The 26,379-nt window shown below is 40.4% G+C and overlaps 1 protein-coding gene across 1 annotated transcript; it reads left to right on the top strand.

Annotated features, from left to right (window-relative positions):
- The first annotated feature begins 11,682 nt into the window (after positions 1–11,682).
- On the top strand, positions 11,683–13,551 carry lingo2b (leucine rich repeat and Ig domain containing 2b). The gene has a single exon (XM_020919307.2). The coding sequence runs from the start codon at positions 11,683–11,685 to the stop codon at positions 13,549–13,551; it is 1,869 nt and encodes a 622-aa protein (XP_020774966.2).
- The last annotated feature ends 12,828 nt before the right edge of the window (positions 13,552–26,379 follow it).

Genomic DNA, 26,379 nt, shown 5'->3' with positions numbered 1-26,379 from the left:
CTGATTGGCTGGTGCCTGGACTCGCACTTCTGGGGTTCTTGCAAACCGTCTAGTGTATTCTGATTCCTGACCTAGTCGCTGGAGAGAAATGAAATTGACTGGAGGCACTAGGGGGCGCCAGCCTGGCTACAATGGTGCATGGGCCCAGAAAATTTTTTCATTGTAATGTGTGGAGCATTTGGACCAATCAGAGTGAGAGCTGCTAGAACGGAGCTAGCGCAGGCTCAGCTAGGCTAGGGGCTAGGCTAAGTCTTACAAATCTAACTTTTAGGCACTTTGAGGATTTAAAAAGTTTATGTTGTGAAAATAGAAAATAATCCTACAAAATCTAACCTTTGTGAAAGTTGTGATGCCTTGTCAGCCGAAAAACTTAGAATTCCAAAAAAATGCCTTGTGCTTCTATGGGAGAATTCTGTCTGGGCCTAAGCTCCTGGGAGCTGCAGTACTTGGAGCGGCCACTAGTCAGTCTCGAGCCTGTCAGAGGGGGAGTGCCTTATCCAGTTTTATTACAAATCTCCATGATTGAGACATGAGACAGATATTAATCTCAATATAAAAATGAACTTGAATTTGGTTCACATTTTAGTGCATGTTTATAGTGTCTGAATTGTTTTGAGCTCATTTCTTTAGTGTTTGATTTGGTATAGTTTTAATGCTGGAGGATAGAATACCTTGATGTTGTTGGAAAAGCACTGCCCACAGACCATTCCTGAATTTAAACGACAATACTATCAATCTGATATAATTTTCCTCAGACAAAAGGCTTTACTCTAAGATAACAGCCTGGAGCTACACCTCTTTACTCCACTGCTAACGCGTCTGTCATTCTGTCAAAACACATTCAAATTCATTATTATAAATGAAATGTTAACTGCACTGGAATTAGTATTACAACTGTAGTCAAAAATCGTTTTATGCTATCATTCCTAACTGCGCCTGCTGCACCTATGTAAATGAGTATGCTAATGGACTTTTTCCCATACGTAGGTGTCTTCCACATACATATTTGATGCCGCTACGTGGAATAAAATAAAGTACAAACCCGACGGCCAAAAGGTTCCTGAGGTGGCCTGAAGAATAAGACACACTTGGACGTCACAGAACAGTTAGTACAACTACTGCGGGCAAGGATCAAATGAAAAACATGAGAAATATATACATGAAGGCTGGATCTGTTTGTACGCAGAGAAACATACATATTTATAAGTTTTCCGTGTCATGTAGCAGCGTGATAAAAATATGTGCACTCTGTTGGCTTATATTGTTTGTGAGAAGCGTAATGAAAATTGTAATTCTCCCTAATTAAATTTCAAGTGGGCGTTTAAAGTGACAACACAAAAGGCAATAACTTAAACTTGATGTAATTCAGTGTGGAACTTTTTACAGGTACTGGTGCAGTTTAATTATAATAAAAAGAATGGTTTATATGACGTGTTTATGAGCAGGTATACTATTACTAAATTGGAGGTTTAATCTGTTCATTCAGTTCAGTTTTTGTCGTACTCTCAAAAATTAAGATCAAATTCGACACATTAGAAAAGCTATTTGAAAGGAAGAGCTATATAAAATCTGATGCATTAAAATCTGCACAACCTTGATCACCAAAGGACTATTCAAAATCATAAAAATGTGTTTTACATTTGAAAGTATTTATAGACAAAGAAGTGCAACTTGTAACACATTTTTCTTTGTCCAATTGTAATATAAGCAAAAATAATCCAAAATGTTACTCTAACCAAACACTGGTTTTGGGTGACATACTGACTTAAACGTGCACCTGCTTGTCTCCATGGAAACATTACTGCTTTGTCTAAAATACTCCACAGTATAGATTCAACCTATTTATCACGGAGAAGATGAGCAGGTTACAGCACAACGCTACATTACAATTCAGATCTGTGGAGAGTCGTCCCTAGTTACACAAGGAAATATTTTGTTTTTGAGCAATAGAACCTTAATGAATAAATGCTAGATGGATATGTTTAATGTCATACCTGAGAATCGCGACCCAGTTTCCCAAAGACTGAGTTGCGACTCTCAGGTGGGTCGCAAGAGATTTTTTTCAGGTCACCCTGTCACGATCTGCATGTCGGTCTGCAATATACAGTTGTAAACATGGATCTGTGACCTTATCATCATTCTGGATAAACATTTGGTCAGAATATCTTGTCCTGTAGGGTCAGTGTTTCTATGCTTATTCCTTTCACTACTACATATATGTGTGAAATGGAATTTTCTGAGCTCACAAAAATGAAGACAAAGCACAGAAACAGACTGAACGCTGCGTCTGACATGTGTGTTGCTCTCCTCCTGCACCTGGACTGGAACATGCTACAAAAACACAGACAGACCCACCTATCTCATTAGAAATGTTGAAATGTTAAGACGTGTTTTGTATCATTTCCGATCATTTTGTAATTATTTTATTGACTACTTTGTTCCAGTATTGCTGGTTCAATTGAATGTTGAAAAGAAAAACAAATGGGCTACATTTAATGTCCAAATAGGCGACTTATGGATCCTTTTATTGCTGCTTCAATGACTGTTTTTCATTGTTTAAAACTTGAGTAATACTAATTGTTCAGAGAGACACCATCACTTAGTCAACAATAAAATATCCTCATTAATGTTCAATAAATCAAATCCTCTTTTATTTTGTGATTTACGAATAATGTCTATTGACTTAGGTCGTGAAGGTTTGTGACTTTTAAAATACGGTAAAGCAATAATATCTCCATTGGCGGACGAAGAAGTTGTACACTGCATTTTTAAAGATACCATTTTCAAGTCCAGTAGATTACAGTCCAGTAGATTACAGATGTGAAACCGGCTCTCTTCTCGTCCTTCCCCTCAACTGGCCTTTGTTCAGACTCACCTTTTAGTCTCTGGTCTTCTTCTGTCTGCAGTAACCTAGATAGCATTTACTGGTGATATGTGAGAATACAACAGGGGCGGGCCAGCCAGTCTAATTAGCGATGGCAGCTTTAAGGTAGATTGTAGTTAGAAAACAAATAAATGTTGGCATATTTTACACAAGATGTCCTTACTACTCTTTCCTGGGCTTTGGAATTTCATTGAAGGAAGAATCTTGGGAAAAGTTTTATTACATTTATGCACACCTTTGTCAATAAAATGCAAATTGTCCTTAATCAAACCTTGCCGTGGGCGTTTGAATGTGACTAATATTATGACAGGGTTACATGACACATAGCAAATAAATAAAATAAAATCCAGATTCCGTGGTACAAATTATTCACATTATTTACAGTATGTCCTCCCCTCTCAAGCTGTTGCAGAGGGCGGCACGTGTTTTTGTTTCTTTTGTCTCTTTCAGCAGGTTGCACTGGTCCTCCCTCTGTCTATCAGTATGAGCAAACACTGACTAAGTATTAGGCGGACTTGTCTAAATCCTGACACCGCGAGTCTAGTAGAGAACCACCTCCCCTCCCCTCTCCCCCTCCTTCTCCCCCCCAATCGCCTCGCCGCATCCCTGGGCGCGCAACAAGCCGCCACACGCCGTAGGAGACAGAGTACAGCGCGCATGATGGCCCACGGAAGAGACATGGGCACTGGTGCAGAAAGAGGCGCTTTTAATTGGCGCGCGTATGAATGTGCGATCTCTAATTAGCCTTGGAGAACATGCTTTTCGACTTTTTCACGATCCCCGGCAGCATCCTGAAAACTCCACTGACATTTTGCACTCGGCGGGGCGGTCAGTGGGTGGGTGGGTGAGTCGGTTGGGTGTGCATGCGCGGCGCCGCAAATCCAGGAATAGAAGTGAAAATGCATGGGGCTTGTTAGTGTTTGTTTGGAATACATGGGGAGATTGTTGATGTGTGTGCTCAATGTAAAAAAATAAATAAAATAAAATAGAAAAATCCCTTTGGACTGCCAGTGCGCTGAACATACAGAAACACACACCGCATCAAAGCGTTAGAGTGCAGGGCTCACATGGCAGGAGTCACCCGGGCTTTGCTTGCATTAAATAATATGAATTAAACACCAATGTCCAAAGTCCACCCCGAGAGACAGCAGCAGTCTGTGGCAGGATTTCAAATAGACCTATATGTGGCTTATCCACCTCGAACACTGACAGGGGATATTTTAGTAGCTTTGACACACAGTACTGTATGTTAGAAGTTTTGCTTTTCTTTTGGTAAGTCTGTCAAGATAGTGGCGATGATGAAACTGTCTGCAATATCTGAATGGCCCTTTGGCATCATGAAAATAAATTGTATGTGTTTTTTACTGCCAAAGCTATAGGGCTAAGTACATAGATGCCTTTATAACAATTGTAATTGTGTGCTATAAGGCATTGTTTCCCAAAGACTGGGTTGCCACACTAAGGTGGGCCGTAAGAGATTTTTTTTGGACACCTTGTCACGATCTGCATGTAGGTCTGCAATATACATATACATACATCTGCATACACCCCCTGTTCCTCTCTGTGCACCCCCGCTCCACACTTCTTCTCCACGCACAGAATCTCCGTGCACCCCCCCACTCCTCACTTTTCCGGCAGCACCGCCTTGCCTAGCCAATTTTCTGTGGGAAACAATGATTACTGTTTTTCCTGGTTTAAAATTTGAGTATCGTATTTTTCGGACTTTAAGCCCACTTAAAGTCCCTTAATTTTCTGAGAAATCGACAGTGCACCTTATAATCTGGTATAATTCCACTGAGTCGTATTCATTAGTTCAACAGAACCTGCCTGCATCAGCACTCAAGGAGGAGCTGGGTTTTTTTTGTTTGTTTTTTTAAATCAGTTTATAGTTTATGCAAATGAGCCATGTGGTTTTAAGTTTTCTTTCTGTAAAACATAAACAAATGTGCGCAAAGCTGCATTAAACACGTTATGACTCAATGTATATTTGAGTCCTCCTCGTAGGAAATAAAAAAAGTCTCAAGTATCATCCGTTTGTTTCACTTTACCTTATAATCCGATGTGCCTTTGTATGAAAATAGATGAGAGAATTCAAAATTATTGATATTGCGCATTATAGTCCGAAAAATACAGTAATACTAATTGTTCAGAGAGACACAATCACTCATTCAACAATGAAATGTTTAATAATGGTCACAAATGTATTTTGTGATTTACGAATAATGTCTATTGACTTGGATCACGAAGATTTGTGACTTTTAAAAAATGGCTCCCCGAAAAAAAGTTTGGGAAACCCTGCTATAAGGAATAGTGTAATTCAAGGATATATGTCATAATAGACCTAACTAGCAATAAAGATGCACTATGTAACTTTTCCGGTACACAGTCCACCAGCTGCTTGTCTCCATGGACATGTTATTGGTGCCAATAAGCCAAGTTATAGATTACATCAGTGAAGACGTGACCCCACTTAAGAAAAGACATATTGTTAGATGTTTTGAACAATAAAAACACTAATTTCCAGTTGCTCAAGTTATAATGGCAAAGCTGTTCTTATATTTGTATTGGTTTAACATTGTGTGCAGGTCACTCATCACACACCATTCTGTGCAATGTTTGTGAGTCGTCTCAATGCACTCATGTGAAATAATTCAATTTTTCATGCTGCCTTTCAAACGAGACTGTAATCTATTGGCTTCAGTTTGAATATTTTAATATTTAACAATACAATTCAAAACACCCCCAATGACAATTTGAAGTGACAACTGGCAACGTAAAGAGAATGTATTTTTGTTAAAATGGTAAACAACTGTAAATGCAAATGATGGGCGCACTTGCCGAGGAAGCAGCTCGTATCAAAAGATTTATGTTGTGTAAAATGTTTTTCCATTGGGCTGTGGGCTGAATAATGGCATCCATGAGCAAAGCTATGAAGACTAGTGTGGATTTATTGTTCGATTTATCATGTACACCAAAGTGGGCAAACCCTTTTTATTGGCATAGCCCTCTAACTGTCGAGGTAAATGCTAACATTAGCAGATTCAACTCAAAGTAGCAGCTCTCTGGATTCTCTCAGAAGATGAAGCTCAGACTTTAATGGATGCCTAGCGGGGGAACAAGGCGCTAGATTTTGTCAATAGACCTCATCGTTAGTTCATTAATAATTTTGTGGAAAGCAATAATGTAATTTGGAGCAGCAATTGGAGAGAGTTCTCACTGGAGTGAAATGCACTTTTGGTAATGTCAGGGGCCAGAGATTTAGAAAGTGGAAGGATAATGAACAGGACTGTAATGGAACCATTCTGTGAACGCGAGGCAGGTTAAAGCCCCGTTTGAATGTAGGGAAGAAAGGGCGTTTATGTGGCCGTTTATGTGTGCCGCCATATTTTGTCTTGCTTTATCTCACACACCGTTTGTATTTTCTTCAACTCTTTCCTCCTCTCACCGTGAGTCATACATCACCCCACAGCTCCTTTTTCAGCTGTCAGATTTTCCACTCTTTTTACTGCCACTTTAATCCAATTCAGAATCCAAATCCCAAAACGCCGCAACCCTGTAGGCTGCCCTTCTCAATGAACACCCCCATCGCCATTACCATTTCTACACTGACTTTTTTTCTTCCTACTTCTTCTTCTTCCTCCCTGCCCTTGACACAGTTGGCTCCCTGATATGTTTCTAAATCTGTGCCTCGAAGACAGTTCAGAAGCGTTAGCGGCATGTGTGTCACTAAGGTCACTCAGGGTCAGAGAATTGGGGCTTCTTGCGGCTGTTTACAAATGGGACACTTGTGGATAATTTTAAACTTGACTAATTGGGTTTGTTTGTCCGGCGTAATAAATAGAATGGCCGTGACACTTCAGACTCAGCCTTGTTTAATTCTGTATAGCAACAATAATTTGCAAGGTGTTTTCATTGTAGTGTGATGTTATAGCTTGCAATATTTTATCCAGTTTACAACATAACCGTAAATGCAATATTGTTTTGATGCTATGGTGAAATAAAATAAAAAGGAGACTGAACAAGGCTGAAAGTGGTGGACTATAAAAGGTAGTTCCCAAGTAATATCAACTGTTTTGCAATAAAATATCTGCAGACATATTTTGTGAAAGAAATAGTGAAGTAAGAATCAACAGGATGTCAGTGTTATTGGTTAATTTGGCAGAAAGACAAAATAGCTTGGAAAAAAAAATTTCCTAAAAGATAACTAAAGTCAAGACAAAAGAATGCAAAACACATTTATTTACAGATTATTTAATGATAATGTAGCAGTTATGTGTAGATCTTTTGCGCAGTGAAAATCTAATCTAATAGTCACTCACTGTTGTACCACAATTGACAAATCCAGACCAAAGTAATTCCCGAAGAGCTGTCTGGATCTAACTTGACTCATCAGCTGGTTTCACTTCATGGAAACCGTCTGACCTCGCAGCATTAGGATTCGTTCACTCGATGTAGGCGGGTACTTTTTTTATTTAACCTATCGCTGCTATTTGGTCGTGACATATGTAATGTGCCAAATTCCATAGGAAGAAGGGCAATAAGGTCTTTCCCCTTGATAAAATTCACCAAACATTCTCTCTTTTTATGGCAGTTCCAGCAGGGTAGTCGCAGGGTCTTAAAAGTCTTAAAAAGGTCTTAAATATCATGTTCCTAAATTAAAGCCTTAAAAACTCTTATTTTTTTCAAGTCTTATTTTTTTCTCAAAGGTCTTAAATTTCATTAGCCTATATTTTTGTATACTCAACAGTGCTGCAGTGCAATGTTAAACGGAGGGAGGAAAAAACAACAACGTGAATGAACATCTAATTTGGAGTATGTGCAAATAATACTTTGGTTTCTGGCACCAGAGGCAATGAGTAAACAATCAGAAGAGCGGAGGAAGACGTTGGATGGATCATGGGGAAATGTAGGTTTAATCCACAGTGGCTCTTAGAGTCTAGTAGTTGTTTGGTCATTATTAGAACTGGATCTGGTGTTTTTCGCCCGTATAATTGGTGCGATGTTGGTCTTAGTTTTCATTTAACTGGTCTTAAAAAGGTCTTAAAAAATTTGTAATTTTGGGGTACTCAAACCTGGGGTTACCCCGATCTCGATCGCTTTGTTTACTGCTGTTCTGTACCACAAAAGGATCCCAGACAGGTGCGTGAGTTTTAGGTCATGGCTTCACAGCTCTTTACTGATTGGCGGGTGCACGGCCTAAATCTTCCTGGATTCTTTCAAACCGTTATTGTATTCAAATTCCTGACCTAGTCGTTGGAAAGAAATTAAATTGAGCAGACGCACTAGGTGGCACCAGCCTGGCTAGATCTGGATCACCCCTCAAAAGAAATCAAAATTGTGACAGCACACAGGTTTTTCCTTGCACTTGTCATATTCCATTGTTAACTTAGACTAGAGATTGTGCTGTATCCCTTCACACACTTCACAATGGACTTTCTCAATTTTCTGTTTGTCCCTAAAAGTTCTTTTCTGGTTTGTGATTGAAACTCAGGCATCAATCACAGTCTGTTGTGTAAAAGCCCTGAATTTAGCCCAAAGAAAAGTGCTTATGTTTGTGTAGGTCAGCTCTATAGTCGTGGTCAATGCATGCAGACTGGAGTGACCTTCTCGCCTGACCATCACACAGTTTAGAATCATTGACATTCTGCCGAGGGTTTATTGATAGCATCACAAGAGGTGCTAAGTCCGCTTTTGACTCTTTAAGCCTCAAACTTTGACTAGAATTCATGTAATGTAATTATTAGTCATTTTAGACAACACTGTTTGGTAATATACTACAGTACATGTGCTTTGTTGAAGCACAGATCTATGTCATATAATGGTAATTGGATGAAGCATAAACCTGTTTAACCCACCTCTTATAATGAGTTAGAGGCAGGCAGAACTAAACAAAACCATTTTAGTGTCAATGACATTCGCTAAATAGGCCTAAACAACCACTAATAATTATCATTACAGCAAAACTGGACTATGGGTGTGGCACTGGCAATGCAAAAATTAAACTAGCTTTTCTATAGACACTTTCTTGTACATGCGCATTTCACCTCATTATATCGTGTTACATAAAGGGCCATATTACTTCCTGTCTTTGCTGCTTGTTAATTGTATGGTGAGAGAAACATGTCTTCAGGCAAACCTTAGAAAAGAAGAGTGTAACAGCAGTGGGAGCTTCTCTGTCAGATATGGATTGGGACATCAAACAAACTCACTGGTCTAGATCATTTTTCAAGGTTACGCACTTCTACAAGTACTGAAATAGTGTGTTATTCCAAAAACCTGATTTATACATTTCTTTTTATTTTATGTAAGCTTTTTGCAGTAAACAATATTTTTACATTGTACTACCAAATCTTACATTCAGTTGGCGCTTGGTTTGGAATACCAATATCCATGTTATTATACCATGTTTCTGACATGAGCTTAAATAACTTATGAGGCTGTAGTGTTTTTATGTGGCCGGCAACTCTCTGAGCAGATGACTACATGCTGCCTCACACACAACTCGCACCATATCGGTCCCTCGCCGCGGCAACAGACAACTGGACTGTAATTATTAAACAGGGGGGCGCAGAGCAGCAAGAGGAGAAGAGGCTGATGGTATAAGGCTTGACTGATAAATACACAAAGACAGAAGGGGGTTGTGGATGGATAATAAGGTAGACAGCCAGAGATAGTTACCCCAGCGCCAGATGGATGGGCAACAAGACAGGTCGACAAATAGCAAGGCGGTGCGAATGACAGCTTGGAAACACCCTAAACTAGACTCCGCGCTCCCAGTGAAAGTGAATTTCCTTGGAACGTGTTCAATTTGTGTCACCTCTCGATGCATGGAGTCGCACAATATGAAAAAGATGTCACCTTGCTTACTCTATTCCTCCTTTTTTCATTAATTTGATTGGCAGACTACATAGAGCGGATGGGAGTCAGGGTTTGTAGTTGCTGTGGCAACGGCCTGCTCTTTGTTAAAGGCTACATTCCTGGCATCTGATGTGTCTGCGCCGCGATCGATAGAAAGCCCAGCCTGCAGGGACTGATGAGTGCACCAGGGCTTTTGCCAGGCTGGGGAGAGCCATGCTGGACCGAGGAGAGGTGGAAGATGTGCCAACAGGCGGAGCGGGACTTAAATCGGCGATAGTGAGGAGGAAGGGATGCGCGAGCTATGGAGATGTGTGCGGTGCAGTGTCTGAGCCAAGAGAGGGGTGAGTGCTGTGGGAAAGACATAGGACCGGGAGGGAGCTATACAAGTCTCTTCTCAGTTATTTTCTGAACAACTCTCCGGTTACTATCAAAGCAGAGTGCATGTCTGTCTTTGTGCTTGTTATGTGCACACCATGGCACTTCTGCTGTGATTGACACAGTTCTAAAAGCTTTAAAATCACCTTTTATCTGAGGCGTTTCTCTCGCTCCTTTATGATAGTGCATTAAAATTTCTCAGTGCTCGCAGATGTGTCTTGCAGTTTGCGCACCTAATTGGCAGAGATAGCCATGAGCTGAATGCAGATACAAGTGGTAATGAGGCAATTATGGGCAGCCTCTCTGTCTACACCGCTATCTGTCAATTCAACAACCTGTGGCTGCAGCGAGGTGCTTCTGTCAAGGTCTGTGCCTCCCCGAGCAGTGGAGAAGCACAGTTTCCCAGCAAACATAATGTTTAACAGTTCAACTGCACATACTGCCTCTCATTACCTCGTCATTATCTGCTCGTCTCATACGATCCCATATTGGCTGAGAACGGCACAGTGGAAAGTGAAATGCAAATTCTGTTGAAAATACATAAAACATAAGGGATTATAGCTTTACCAAATTTTCACCACTCCAACCATCATGCACTTGATGTTATCTTTTGTATTGCCGGGTAAAGTTTTTTTTATAGAGTTGTAGATTTGAAAATAATAAATGAAAAATGTCAGCATAAATAGCAAAATGATTTTCTGGGAGGTGAATTGCTACTTGCTACAAAATGTGGATATTTCTTGGCATTATTGTAATATTAGACAGACGGAGCAGAGAGGGGAATAATACATGATCCACGAACGCAAATAAGGAAACAATGAAGCCAATATGACAGTTGCTAGGATTATGTAAATATTTAATCATCTAATCTTTTCTTAGTGTTCTGTGTTAGGTTTGGAAATTATTGTAAAGCCTAAAATTTAATAAGGATTTAGAAACCTTAGAACACTGACTGCAAAACAATAAGTTATTAGCTTGTTGATGATGTATTGTAAAGGTTGAAGGATAAAGCGTATGTTTAATTAATTCTACAGCTGTGCTTTGATTCCTCATATAGAAGCCAACACATGCCAGTTTCATTCTTTATTTAGTTTGATGACTTGCCACACTCGCTCCCTCCTCCTCCCCCCTTTAAATACATTATATACAGTAGATTCACATCGGCATCTTGCCCCAGCACACTAACGAGGGTCATTTCTCGCCACCAAGCTGCTGCAGTTCCCATCTTTATAAAATTGTCTCCTGTTAGCCTGCAACCTTTTGTACCGCTCAGCTTCTTTTTTTCCTGTTTTCTGTAGCCAATAGTTCTCGTGCAGCCTTGCCCTGCTGTGAGCTTAATTCCATCATATCCACCTTGGCAGAAACAGGGACAGTTAATTAACAGAGAAAAGGCTTGGCAGCTTAACAAGGCATAAAGTGTGAAAGGTGGAAAATGCTAAAAGGCAGGGATCCAAAAGTTGAAGACAGTTCGAAAGTGCATTTCTTCAAAGTTTAACATATTTTTCTTATCTTTGTCTTTCAGGGCTCAATCGTGATGGTGGTCTGTATAGGCGAGATACAGTGCCATGGCAGAGGGAATGATGGGTAAAAAAGACATGTGTCAGCCCGCACCGCGCCACTACCACCTGCTTCTGGGTGGGGCCTTGCTGCTTCTGCTGGTCAGTTCAGGACTGAGCTGCCCCGCTAGGTGCGAGTGCTCTGCCCAAAGCAAGTCGGTCAGCTGTCATCGAAAACGTCTGCCCTCCATCCCCGAAGGCATCCCCATCGAGTCGCGAGTCCTGGATCTCAGTAAAAACAAGCTACGGATCATTACACCGGACAACTTCTCCTCCTTCCTGCAGCTGGAAGACCTGGATCTCAGTGATAATCTCATCAGCGTCGTTGAGCCTGGATCGTTTCGTTCACAACTTGCTTTACGCTCCCTCAACTTTCGCAGCAACTTGATTCAGCTGGTGCCCGCTGGGGTTTTGTCAGGCCTGACCAACCTTACCCGTCTCGACCTCAGCCACAACCGACTGGTGGTTCTCCTGGATCATGCTTTTCAAGATTTGCGCAGGTTGTCTTCTCTAGAAGTAGGGGATAACGAGCTTGTGTTTGTTTCTCAGCGGGCTTTTACTGGACTGCTTGGACTACAAAGTTTGACACTAGAACGTTCTAATTTGACAGTGATCCCTACTGATGCTTTGGCTCACCTGCACAGCCTGGTAGAACTGCGAATGCGCCACCTGAGCATCAGTTTTCTAAAACCATTCTCTTTTAAAAGGCTATCTCGCCTCCGCCACCTGGAGATTGATTACTGGCCCTGGTTGGACACACTGCCACCTCTATCACTGCATGGCCTCAACCTCACCTCATTGTATATTACCAACACTAACCTGTCTGCCTTTCCCGGTGCTGCACTGCGCAGTTTGCCCTACCTCACACATCTGAATCTCTCCTTCTGTCACATCAGGCACATACAGCAGGGGGAGCTAGGGGAGTTGCCGTACCTGCTGGAACTCCGCCTCCAAGGCTCTCAGCTGCTGTCCGTGGAGCCCTTTGCTTTTACAGGCCTCAAGTCTTTGCAGCTCCTGGATGTGTCACACAATCGCCTGGACTCTCTGGAGAGGGAGGTATTTGGCTCTCCAGACAGCCTCCAGAGGCTGTGTCTGGGTGGAAACCCATTAGTGTGCGACTGCAGGTTACTGTGGCTTCTCAACAGCCACAAGCCCCCTTCTCTGCACATCCTGGATGTCCAGCCTGAGTGCAGTGCCCCCGAGCACCTCCAGGGGAAATCTCTTCGAGAACTCAGGGAGCCCCTTGTCTCTAGGTACATGACCTGCACCAAACCAAGGATCGGGCCCAACACAACTCAGCTCCTGATGGCTGATGAGGGCCAGCCCGCCCGGCTCAGCTGCACAGCAGAGGGAGCGCCGAGGCCCTCAGTGGTTTGGATTACCCCTCACAAACGTCACATCACAGCTAAGAGCAGCGGCAGGGTGGAGGTCCAAGCAGACGGTACCCTGGAGATCAAGGCCACAGAGCTGCATGACAGCGGGGTGTACTTATGTATTGCCAGTAACCCTGCTGGCAATGCCAGCCTGTCGGCCTCTTTAGCTGTGAAGAGCCTGGGCATTGGGGACAGATTTCACTATAGCAACAGGAGCTCAAACTATCTGGCAGACTCTAACAACACTTGGGGAAATGGAACAGTATTGTACAACATGACAGTCCCCATAGACATAAAGACTATAATTATTTCCACAGCCATGGGCTGCCTGTCATTCCTAGGTGTGGTTGTCTTCTGTTTCCTTCTCCTTTTTGCCTGGAGCCGAGGAAAAGGACGGCATAAGAACAACTTTGATATTGAGTATGTCCCTCGTAAGTCCAATGGGGCAACTTCAGATGTGGCTGAAACCAGCGGCCCACGTCGGGTCAACATGAAGATGATTTAAACAGAGCGAGGGAGACACATACACAGTGCACACATATCAACGGAAACACATTTTCTATGACTCAGTGGATTTGTGACATACGAAAGTGATGTATCTATAGTGGCTGTTAATATGAGGGTGATCTCGTGCTCAAGTGGACATGTTAATATAAAAGTGATCTATGAAACCGTGGACGTGTTTATATGAAATAATGTTCTCATTCAGTAAATTAAATATAATACTATAACCAACATATCAATATGGGAGTGATATAGTGCTGCACTAGGCATGTGTTTCAGTGGTGATGTAATGAGTAATGATGTGACATCGAGGTGAAGGTTTGAGCCACTGGGAGTGAAGGGGGACATCTTTGGCTGGCAGTAGACCTATCATTGCAAATGTCCAGACTTAATTGTCTTATACCATCTTAGCTACTGTATGAAAGATGTGACTTCTGTTTGTGCGTAAGCGTGTGGGTGCATGTTGCATTCATGTGTTTCATTGTGCATGTGCACGTATTGCCTTTTTTGTCGGTCTGAACAATTTAAATGATTAATAGGGTCCAATACATTCTAACAGGCCGTTGATTTTGCTAAGTTGGTGTAACAACAGTATTGTCACTGTTGAGCTAACCACAATTATAAATGTTTGTATGCAAATCACATTATTGTACTGAAGAAAATGCTGCAGATTTTTTTGAAATCACCCACTTGTAATGATTCCAAAGTTAGATAGGGATTTTTCTAATCTTAAAGTAGACTCACTTGTTATAGTGTGAATTGTGTCAGCTTTGTCTTTACCATAGAGATATGCCTTCCAGCCATTGCATTTTTCCTGAAGAATAACAGTGTTCGGCCCTGTTATTGCTCTCGAAAAGCTCTGAGCTATAGAAACGTCATGTTAAACCCATTTTATCACATTATAAATCAAAGGCAGATTTTCCTGCCACCCAAATCCCTTGATATGATATAAAATGGAGTGTGGCCAGGCACAATGGCAAAGATTTACTGGCCAGGGTCTTCTTTGGGACAAGACAAAGTTGAGTATCACAGATTTATGGGTAGAATTTCCCCTTCTCATTTTTCTTTGACCGCACCAATTCAAGCTTGCGTGTCTGGGATCTTCCCTGGGGCAGTAGGGGGTTCAGGGGTATTTCATAGATGGCAAGTTGAAAGTTATAGTGGATTCTTGTATTGTTAATTTTCTTTGTTCAAAAATGTTTTCAATGTGAAATAAGAAAAAAAAAAAAAAACTACTAAGGGCAATTCTTTGTAACACAGGGATGTGGGTGTTAAATTGTGATCCTGTTGTGATAAAATGTTCAAGGTTGTATAATTGTTTTCATATGACAAATTTATGGGTATATTTTCAAAAGGAAATAAATCGTAACCATACCCCTAAATGTGCAGCTCTTGTAATTTTATTATTCTTCAAATCAACTCACATTTGTCTAGCGTAATACCCACAGAATGTTGCATAAATTAAGATATTGGTTAGTTAATAATAATATTTCACTACAGTTTTGTCCTTGCATACCTGCAGGCTATTTTGACATCTCTGTGTGTGTGGTATCCAGCGGTTTGCCAAGATGTTTGCTTACTAATTGGCTTGCACATTTAGTTATTCACAAGCAAACTGTCAAATGGGGTGAGCACATGTCAGTAAGCCTGTCTCTTGAATTAAAGATCTGAGAAGTATTTTGATCACCACACTAAAAAGTAATATTTGAGATAAGATATGATTTTTAAAAAGAAGTAGTGCAAGGAGAAATTTTAAAATACACTACGGAATTTAAGCAATCTACAACACTAATTAGAAACTTACTAAATTGCTTTGTGAATAACTTAGTGACTCGGAGATGTGCTTTGCTTAGTATTTCTGGTGCAAGGTATTGAGTTAAAGATTTTTTCAAAGTTCAGCAGAAAGCCAAGCCACCTAATTAAAAAAGTTTACATGGGATACATTCTTTGTTGTTGGCTATTTACTTACCTTTCTTTTTCTTCAAAGTAGTTTTTCACGCTGTTAGCTCAATGCGGCTAAACCTCCCACAGCTAGGGTTGTATAGCCTACCGCGGAACATTGGTATGAAATCCTAAAGGGAAATGAAAACCGAAACTGTGAAAACATCAAAACTAGAACACATGAAAAGAAGGGAGAAACAGAAATCCAAATTGGGATGTTTGGAGACACAGCGGTGAGATTGGCGCTAAGTCAGAAATAGCTTGTGTGCTAGCAAAACGCACTTCTCATGATATCTGACACCGGCGGCAAGCGTGTAAGGCAAATCTCGAAACTAAATCAGAATATTGAGTGCTTCGCTAACACATACCATCTCGGTCTTCATCCCTGTTAGATCCGGCTCTATGAAGCAGTTCTAAATTAGCACTGGCGTACTCCGTTGATGCTATCATGCTAATGGAGGAAGGCCCTTTACATGTTGTGGCTCACCTTGCTGCTGTTATGAAGATGAGATCAAAGTCCCTACGGTTAGCTTTTATTATTAGCGTAGCGTGGCAGCTCTCCCTTTTATCATGGGAGTGCCGTAAACAATAGAGGGAAAAATGAATCTATTTACACTCAATTTATTCATATCTCCAACATACGAGAGGATATCCGTTGTTTCATGATGTGGAGGCACTGAAGCAGTAAACACACTCATTTACATTCAAATGGCAAAGATCTCATTGCTCATTGAAGCCCTAACAAAGCTATGTTATTGTTTCATTTACCCTCAACACATTAGACGCATAGATGTGATAGAAACATATGCGCTATACAGACAGAAATTAGCTGAGTTTAAAATTCAATCAAGCTAAACTGAAATTTTACAGATCATAAAATGCCTCTGTGAAGATATGTCAAGGCTGTAAGACTTCATCAAAAGAGTGGGAATCAAAGCTGAGTGAAAAGTGGCATGGCCGTTGCATCCAAATGTAACACAAGGAACGGATCTATGTAGAATCCTCACACGAACTTATCAAGTGAGTTCCTTGAAGTAAGTTGGCAGTTAGAAAATTGGATATTCTATACTTTATGAAGTTTAAGTGATGAGATTGATAGAAGTAATTAATTTAAAGGTACATTGCATAACTTCTGGTTGAGGGTTTATCACCTTCTTGTTTCTATGAATATGTCATTGCTCTGCCTGGACTGTTCCACAGGATGACATTAAAAAGCTCTACCTGACATTTATTCAATTACAGGTGGTTTTATAGCTCAAGAATACCTAGAAAAACATATATTCTGTGTGAGTTAGGGTGGGGTTGCCTCTCCACAGATCTGACCTGTAATTTTTTTTTTGCTTTAATGTCATACTGTCAAACATTCCAAACAAAGCAAAAACATTCCATGGAAAAAAGTAATTGAGGGACTCCCCACCAGAAAAGATATACAGTGCACTAGGGTGACCACCAGCATGACTTTGAAAATTAGGACACTTAGGCCCAAAAGTGATGATTCATCAGCCGGTTTCACTTCATGGAAACCGTCTGATGTCGCAGTATTAGGATTCATAGGCTGGACGGTAGGTGGGTAATTTTTTTATTTAAACAATTGCTGCTATTTGGTCGTGACGTATGTAATGCGCCATTAACGGGGCTAACTGGTTATATTAAGCTTTTCCCAAAACCCATAGGAAGAAGGGCAATAACGTCTTTCCCCTTGATAAAATTCACCAAACATTCTCTTTGTTCCGGCTTTAAATCCTCGATCTCGGGAATCGTTGCCAACACAGAATGTATGGCTGTTCGCTGATTGGCTGGTGCCCGAACTCGCACTTCCAAGGTTTTTGCAGACCGTCTAGTGTATTCCGATTCTTGACCTAGTTGCTGGAGAGAAATGAGATTGAGTGGAGGCACTAGGTGGCACCAGCCTGGCTACAAAAGGATTGAGGAAATGACTATTATGATTTCATCATTATTTATTATATATGATTAGTGTTAAAATTATAATTATTACACTTATTATTATTCATCACTTTCAAGATAAGCGCAGCACTGCTAGTATTCTCCTTATTCTGTGTCTGCGTGTCGGTCTAATGCACCTTTACCTCGGCTACTCTGCCATATTTACTCACATGTCAATACAGCAGAAGGCATAGTATGATGCCAAAAATGTGCAGGCATAACACAGGTCTGGACAGAAGGCTCTAAAACCAGAATGTCCAACTGAAATCTGGATGAATGGTCACCCTAAATGCACCATTAAAGACATATTTTTTGATGAGCTCTACTCATTTTCTCACTTTTACTTTGCGTACCTGTAGTTTTAAACTAAGGTGACTAACTTTAGGCATTATGTCAGACTCTTCTAGTTGTAATTTATGCTTTAGCAAAGAAGAACAATGATCCAAACCCCTTCTGTACTTAAACATAAGTGCATTATCTTTATTAGTTCCTCAGCTCTGACTCATTCCCTTCTTTTGTGTGCTAAGTCTTATTTTTGTACAGCCAGACTCTGTATAGGGCCCGCTACTTCCTCCTTATTGGTTTGGGAACAAGGGTGTAAATTGGATTTGTTAGAGGGCAGGACATGAATTTGGCTGTGACCATGCCCTTGCAGCAGAAGTAATTCTTAGCTTAATACACTTTAGAACAATACTGTACAAACCCATTGACACCAAACTGTCAGCTTGTTCTGAGAGGAATTGTTCAAACGCAAGCAATAATGTAAAAATAGAATTGGCTTCACAACCTTTCAACACTGCAACCTGTATATGTTCAAAGTGTTAAACAGAAAGTTGTTATCTATGAGGTTACACGATATGAAACATTGCAAATCTTTAAAAAAAAAGTATGAAATGTTCTCTTTAGTGTCGTAATAGTGAGATGTGAGAAGAAAAAGGCTGTACTATGGAGGCACTATAGAGGCTTGTCTCGTCCAGGAACATTAAGTCCCTCAGGAGGAAGTGTCTGGGGAGAGGAAAGCCATTGTTTAGCCTGCTTTGAACCTTCCCATGAAAAAACTGATACTGAGTTGTTAGTGAGATATAAATGATGAAAGTGAAATGTGGAGTTGTGTTTGACAAATTTTTATAAAAATTTAAATACTGTGGATTTTTCTTCAGTTAAACATTTCTGCAGTCAAGTGAGAAAGAATAGACCTATAATATAAAGCAAAACAAAAAGAAAATGACATAGGTTCCAAAAACAAAGGAAAGGTTAATGTGCCAAAACAAATAAACAAATGAAATTGTAATGCTGTAAACTTTCATTTAAAAAATATGTTCTCCAAAAACATTCTGAACCCGTGGCAGAGGTTTCAACCAATGCATTAAAAAGCCATTCAGCTTGTGTACCAGCCTGGTTGTTTTGATGCATGCTTCATAGTGCCCTAGATCAATAAAAGATATTGGAGTTTGGTGGTGGCTCCTCTCTCTGCCCCGGGGCCTGGCTGATGATGTAGCAGCCATAATGAAAGGTCAGTGGCTAATCGAGCTAGCCCTGTGGAGATGGCAGGCTCAAGACCCCAGCAGGCCCTCACAGCGGACACGTGAGTTTTAAGGGGCAAATTGTACTCCAATCTGCTCTTCTGTGGCTATAGAGGTGTAATAAGACCAACTTTGTAATGAATAACAGAAATGCCATGTTCCTCAAATAAATAAATGAAGATATACACACATTTTACACATTTTTACTTGTACAGTGACAGCAAGTAAAAATGAGTGTGAGTTTAAAATATGACCCTCTAAAACAACCAGACACATACATTGTTAAAAGTACTTGAAAATGAGAAATTATTTTTTCTGCTGCATAAATCAAAAACCAAACCTCTATTTCATATGATGTATCTAAATTATTTTAGCAGTAAAAACTCAATGAATCTTTCAGCAATGACCCAGAGCTCACGATAAGTCCGTCTTCACCACACCAGTCTCATACAGTGTGCTACTACCACATCACTGCAAATGCCGCACTCACACTCCAACCTCCTCTTATGAACAAGAGCCCAGGATACTTAAACTCCTCTACTTAAGGCACGAGCTGAGCTCTCCACCAACATGGAGAGGGCAAGCCATATTTCCAGCTGAGAACCATGGTTTCAGATTTGTAACCACTTCACAACTGCCCCTAGTGCATACTACAGGTCCTGATCAGGTGAAGCTAACAGGACATCATCATCTGCACAAAACTGAGATGAAATAGTGTGTTTCCCAAACCAGAGCCCCTCTGGCCCCTGGCTGCACCATAGACAATCTGTTCATGAAAACAATGAACAGAACCAGAGATATGGGGCAGCCCTGGCAGAGTCCAGCAGAACAGCTGTGACTTTCTGCTGGCCTGCTCTGGTCATACAGGGTCAGTCATTATCATAAAAAGCTTCAAACATACTCCAAGCATACTATCAATTTATAGTAGAAGCTTAAAGTGATTGTGGCAGTTGTAGTGTAGCCTATTTCTGTGCTAACAATAAAAGTACTCATTTTGCTGAGCACTTTCACTGCCACTTTCCCACTTACAGTGAAAAACTACGATAAATCAGACCTCCACTATACTGCTGTTTGTCCAGACATGTACTCATTATGAATGAGTAATTATTCACTGCATTTTTCTTCACATGCATTAAAAAAAACATTTGGAGTCGATAATAGTGAAATGATTACACATTTTGCCTCCGGATTGCCTCAGTTTTCAGTTTTGTTTTATGAGAATGAATTAAATTAGCAGTCAGGTGTTTTATGGGCACTAAAACAAGCTTTGGCTCAATAATAATCACAGCTCTTGTTCATAATTACTATTAACAAGACTCCAATTATGAGTGTTCAATGTCAGCAATGTGGGAGGATGGAACAAGGGAGTGATTGGAGCCTAGAGACAGATTTAGTCTGTATGTGGGCACCTATGCTTGTTTAAAACACGATGTACAATGTGTGAACATCATTTACAATGCAAATCAGAAACTGACATATGTGTGCAATATGTAATACTGCCAGACATGAATCTTGTGCTCTTCTATGACAAGTCTACATGTTCTGGCTTTTCAAAGACATGAATTACATGCTTATATGCTTGATCATTACTGACTAGACCAGGAAGCTTTGGAAAAACTAGACACACACAACATTTTGTTACATGTGGCTCAGTTTGTCTTTGTCTTGCAATGGCATAACATGGAATATATTTGTGGATTCCAGCTTCTTTTTTATACATGCCATTTTGAATTCTCTTCACCATCCAAAGTACTAATACTGCAGCACTAACATAACATACAATATTAAATCTAAATGAAATATGAGAGGGGTAAAAGCATTGCCCCACATTGAACCTCATCGTTGGTCAAAGTTGAACTCTGTAGCCCCATTGTCTCTTACCACAAACACAGAGCTGGTGGCAAGTGTCAGGGAGTGCAGCGGGGTGAAAGATGAGAGCAATAACCACAAGGAGCATGGCGGGTGGGCCTGCAGGGCGGAAACCATGGGCCCGGAGCCTGTACACTGTGGGTAGTGTGACGTCAGTGTACGGACTCAGTCTCAGCTGGGAGTGGAGCTCATATAAAAGTCAGTGTGTTGAAGCAGAGCGTGTAGAGCAGTCACAGCCCATCGCTCAGGGCCATGCGTTCTGATTTGCCGTGGAGAATCAGCGTCACTTTACAGATGTCCTCCGGGTGGCCCATGTGCACACGCTCCCTCCAGCTCTGTCCTCAATGCTGCATACACTCTCAGGAAGGAGGGGGGAGGGAGGACCTGCTATTAAGATGTGAGGATGAGAAAGGTTTACAAAAAAGCACAGGTACAAATAGAAAAAAAATAGTCAAATAAAAGTACTACCCTTTAAAAGCTATTTTATTTATATCCTACATTGATTACTTTCATGTAGTTGTAGTTTGAAAAATATCTATTTTTATATTACTTTTGCCACTATATTCTTCACCCACTAAGTAGCCTAGTGAAAAAAAAAGCCATCCAATATTAAAATATACTAACTGTGACATAAGATTTGGAGTGCTTTAATGATAAGGCAAAAATCTAACTTCTAACATTACCTCCTCAAAAACATACCTGGAACTGTGTTTCATTCACATGTTTGAGCAATCCTTTATTATTAGTCTGTCTTAAAATGCCCTATTTCACCTTGTGATGCCATGATTCAGTAGTTCTTAAGTTAACAACTACCCTTTACCTTTAGTTCAGTAGAGATTGGCAATTCCAGGGCTGAAATCGTCCAAATGATTCTGGTGAGAGTGTATGGAGTGTAAAAAACACAACAGAGTACTTTCTATAGTATCACATGACAGTGTTTTCTGTCTAAAACAGGGGTCACCAAACTTTTTTCTCTGAGGGTCACATTATGGCTCCTGACTGTGATGGGGGTCGGGTCGGCCATATAACAGAATTGTATGATCCTGACCATGCAGATTATATTCTGTGAAAACCTCCACACTTTCTTTACATATCAGACAAACTGCACACTCCTTACACTGAACAAAAAACTAATCAGTTCTTTGAAAACTCGGCACTCTCTGTCAACTTTTCGTACTTTAACACAAGTCATTTTGTTATCTTTAACTGCACTACAGAACTCTGCACTACAGTACTCTGAACTACAGAACTCTGTGTCCATTGATTGTCACTGATTGGTCTTGAGCTTGTCAGGTGACGAAAATTCAGAGGCAAACATTAATACATCATATACTTATTTAAATATAAATACTTCATATAAATATCATTTTTAATTGAAAACATCAGAGGTGTAGAGGTGTAGATGTGCATGTACCATGGATCAGAAAATGGTGTAATATGGGCCCTTTATGAAAGTGTGGGCTCCTCTTTGTATGCCATTTATTCGCTCATTGAAAGGGGCATTTATTTTTTTTCTGTACTTTTAACCATGGGTGCCTACTTCTAGTGCTGCTTGTAAAACAAAGCAGTACTTCTGCTAGCTTAGTTCAGTAATATGCTGCCACTTGGCCTTTTATTTTCTTCAGCTTCCAATACTGCTGCTGCATTACTCATTTTGAGATATGAACCATTATGCAGAAAAAGTAATATTTTCCTCATAATTACTTTTACTTGTTAACTTGTTTGTGTGAAATATCCAGTTATTTTCTCTAGATGTCCAATCCTGTCTTCAAATCATGCCAGTTCATCATTTTGTGAGCCGAGACACATGCAGTAATTACACGTGATGTGTGAGTTATGCATGCCTTGCCGCTCACACATCCTATATCACAGAGGAAGAATTGCGGAGCTAGGTGCTGATTAATCCCAACATTAATTCTGGGTACACAGGCCTGGCAGCAGCTTTAAATAGGCCCATTGTTCAGTTGGAGCCACACAGTTGTCTCTTCACGACAGCATTCTTGTCACTGACTCCCCAATTAATCTGCAGCATACAGGAGCACCGTCCAACGCACCAGATTTACTCCCATCACATGTAGCAGCAAGACGGATACACAGCCAGCGCGACAGCCCGGGTGAGGCACAGGCTATCAGTACAAATGTCACTGCATAATCATTAGCATTTTAAATTATTCAATTTACTGAAAAATCTCACTTATTAAATGTGTTTTAATAGACAGTGTAAATCAAGCAATGACACAACAGCGACCCTTCACTGGACTTTCACCATCATTATCAGATGCAGGCTTACATTTTTAGTCACTACAGAGTAACATCACACATTCAAAGTTTTTTTTAAAAAAATCTATAATGCAAAATGGGTTTGGCATTTAGAACATCAGGTGGTCTTAACTAGAATCCAGATAAAATTATGACTGATGAACTCTGCAGATATTTATTGGCCATTATGAAGGACAGATTTTGATTATTTTCCTCAAATTATGTTATTTAAATTGACTTCAAACTCACCCACAGCCACCTTTTTTTTTTTTTTTTACCACAAACCTATAAAAGAGCAGCGTAGTCACATTTTGTGCAGCTCACTCTCAGCACTAAAGCAGGGGTCTCCAACCTTTTTCCTCTGGTAAGCAACCTTTACAAAACAAAAATGCCAAAGAGCGACTAATTTTAGTGGCTGCAAGAAATTGAGACGATTATAAGAAACAGGGCAAGCCTTTGGGTACAGTTAGATGCCTATAAAACATAAACCACTGTCCATTTATAAGTGCACAAAGTTGAGCTTCAAAATGATATATTTACAATGCATGTAATTAATACATTTTTTGTTATTCAGCGCAATAGTATAATTCAGAAATCACTTGGTGAGCTACTTGGATGGGGTTTGGAGAGCGACAGGTTGAAGACCCCAGCACTAAAGATCAGGCAAAACAAAATATTGGCCTCTTCTAGAGATTTAAAGGGACAGTTCAGAATTCTGGACATATGACCTCATTTCCTAGTGAGCCAGAGTGTTGGAGACGTGTGGAGATACTTTTTAAAATATTCACCCAGTCCTTGTATTTGCAGAGGTCACTGGTGCTAGGCTAGTGCATGTCAAAGGCCACAGTTATCCTGCCACTAAAAACTAAAAACTAAAAACTTACCCACTCCACAAAACACCCGAGACAAATCTATTATTATGCCAGACTGTCTATGTAAATGTCTGTGTTGATAGAATAATTTTACAAGTAAAACCAATCTTGCATTTGAAGGATTTATGTCTGAGCAGCAGCAGTGAGTTGTACTTCCTGAGAGAAAGCTTGGCAGCGGCGGACTGATATATGAGAAAATAGTCCCTCAACGTGCGATGATTAAGGTGATGGAAGGTTAGTTTTATTTCAAACATTATTCTATTAACACAGCCATTTACATCGACAGTCTGATGTAATAATAGTTTTGCTTCGGGTGTTTTGTGGAGTGGGTAAGACTGTTTTTATTGTCAGGCTAACTATGGCCATTGACATGCACTAGCCTAGCACCAGCGACCTCTGCAAATACAAGGACTGGATGGAATATTTTAAAAAGTGTCTTCACACGTCTCCAACACTCTGGCTCACTAGGAAATTAGGTCCTATGTCCAAAATTCTGAACTATCCCTTTAAGGATGATAGCTGAATCGCTAAAAAGTGCAAATATCGCCCAACTAATATATCAGCCTATCTCTAGTCTTTACATGTCTCCTCCAAAACACTAACAGTCCCCAGACCACCCATACAATCTATACGAGAACACCAGACAAAAGCCATCCCACTGTTTAACCCCAGCTCCAAAGAATGGAAATGACCACAAGGCAAGATGTCGGCAATAAAATGCAGAGATGCCAGGACACGAACAACAGCACTGGCAGAAACCAAATCTGTCAATTTAAACCAAGTTATATTTTTATATATTTTTTTCATTTCTGCAAAAAGAAGTTAGTCCTCTATAAGTGTATTATGGTGCAAGTTGTGTTCCCTGGAGGCTAGTATCACAGACAGAGTAACTGGTCAGATGAATGAGGGACTGGGCACACGCAGCGGACCGAACAACCGCACTGACACCTGTTAAAACTACATTGGTTTGATTGACAGTGGCCCTTAAAATGATATCAGGAAATAGAGCAGAATCAAGGGATAAAGGAGGTTATTTTTGTCTGAAGTGTATGAAGAAAAAAAGAAAAAAAGATGTTATATAGGTTTAAAGTCTACTTTTCCTTTCTTGATTCTTCTGCTTTTGAAACTAGACTTCCCTCGCTAATTGATGCTCCGTGGACATCCAACATTATCTTAAGTGTGCAACAATTCCCTGCCATTTCAGTAAACAACGAAGAAAAACCAACCAGCCAAAACCTATATAGTCTTGTTGTTTGTTGAGAAATCCTTATTATCTGGTGCGGGGCGGACTTATAGGCAAAGCTCTTTATTTTGCCTAACAAAGCCCAGTACCTGTGCGCCGGGCCTGTCAGCTCTCCGTCAGCAGTGAGCAGTGATGAAGGCAGGAGTCAGCCTTTAGCAGATGAAGAGGTCAGGGGCGTGCTTAGAGGGTCAGGACCAGCTAATTACCCCGAATGAATGATGGTTCCTGGAGGGGGGAATGCAATTACCAACAGCATGAAAGGCGTAACGTCGAAGAGATAAACCCCCGAGACATGTCCTGATGAGGAGAGTTTCAATATTTTAACTTTACTCCCAGAAATCCAGTGTCAGGTGGAGGGAGCTTTGAGGTTGAGCTACACACAGACAGCTACAGGCAATAAGCAATCTATTGGGTAATTGTTAGCATATCAAAGGTAGTCTGTAAACTTGCTGGTGGGACTTTATAGACATGCAGGTTAGCTGGCATATGTAAAGGAACTCAAATTATTTACTGGATAGCAATGCCTATCAGCACTCACTGACAAGTTAAAATGGTGCAGTGGTAGCTAAAACTTTTAAGGTTCTATAGTACACAAAATTGACACTTGTCAGCTTTAAGCCATGATATGATATTGTTACCTCCTCAAAAACATACCTTAAGTTGTGTTTTGTTTCCTTCACACATGTTTGAGTAATCCCTTTATTATTACTGTCTACATCTCCAAAGCTCAAAATACTCTGCTCCACCTTGTGATGTCTATTTGTGTGTACGTACATAGTTTGAGCAAACTAAAATATATGAATATATGAATAAAAACAGATAGGACAAAAAAATACAAACAAGGTAATAGGCCTTTTTCACAACGACCGGAAGTGCCGCAATGTAGGGTCAACGTCGTGTATATCAATGCTTTTCTGTGGAAATGTCTGGTGTATTTTCCACCAGCCTCATAAATCTGCCCCATCACGAAATCTTCATCCAACAAGGTCCATAAAGGACATATTTTGTTCTGTTCTGTTCTGAAGAATTAATCCACAGCTATCAAGGTAAAAAAAAGATGAGAACGTAAAGGCGCATTATTGAACTACTCCTGAGCAAAACTAACATTATGGTCATGAATAAAACAGAAGTAACTTGTGAACTCAGACTGATTCAACAATTAAAATTAAAAAATCAAT

This window comes from Boleophthalmus pectinirostris, unplaced genomic scaffold (assembly GCF_026225935.1).
Source record: "Boleophthalmus pectinirostris isolate CB_2022bp ecotype Guang Dong unplaced genomic scaffold, ASM2622593v1 HiC_scaffold_10, whole genome shotgun sequence".
Classification (NCBI taxonomy): Eukaryota; Metazoa; Chordata; class Actinopteri; order Gobiiformes; family Gobiidae; genus Boleophthalmus; species Boleophthalmus pectinirostris.
This window is presented reverse-complemented; position numbering and strand designations above follow the sequence as displayed.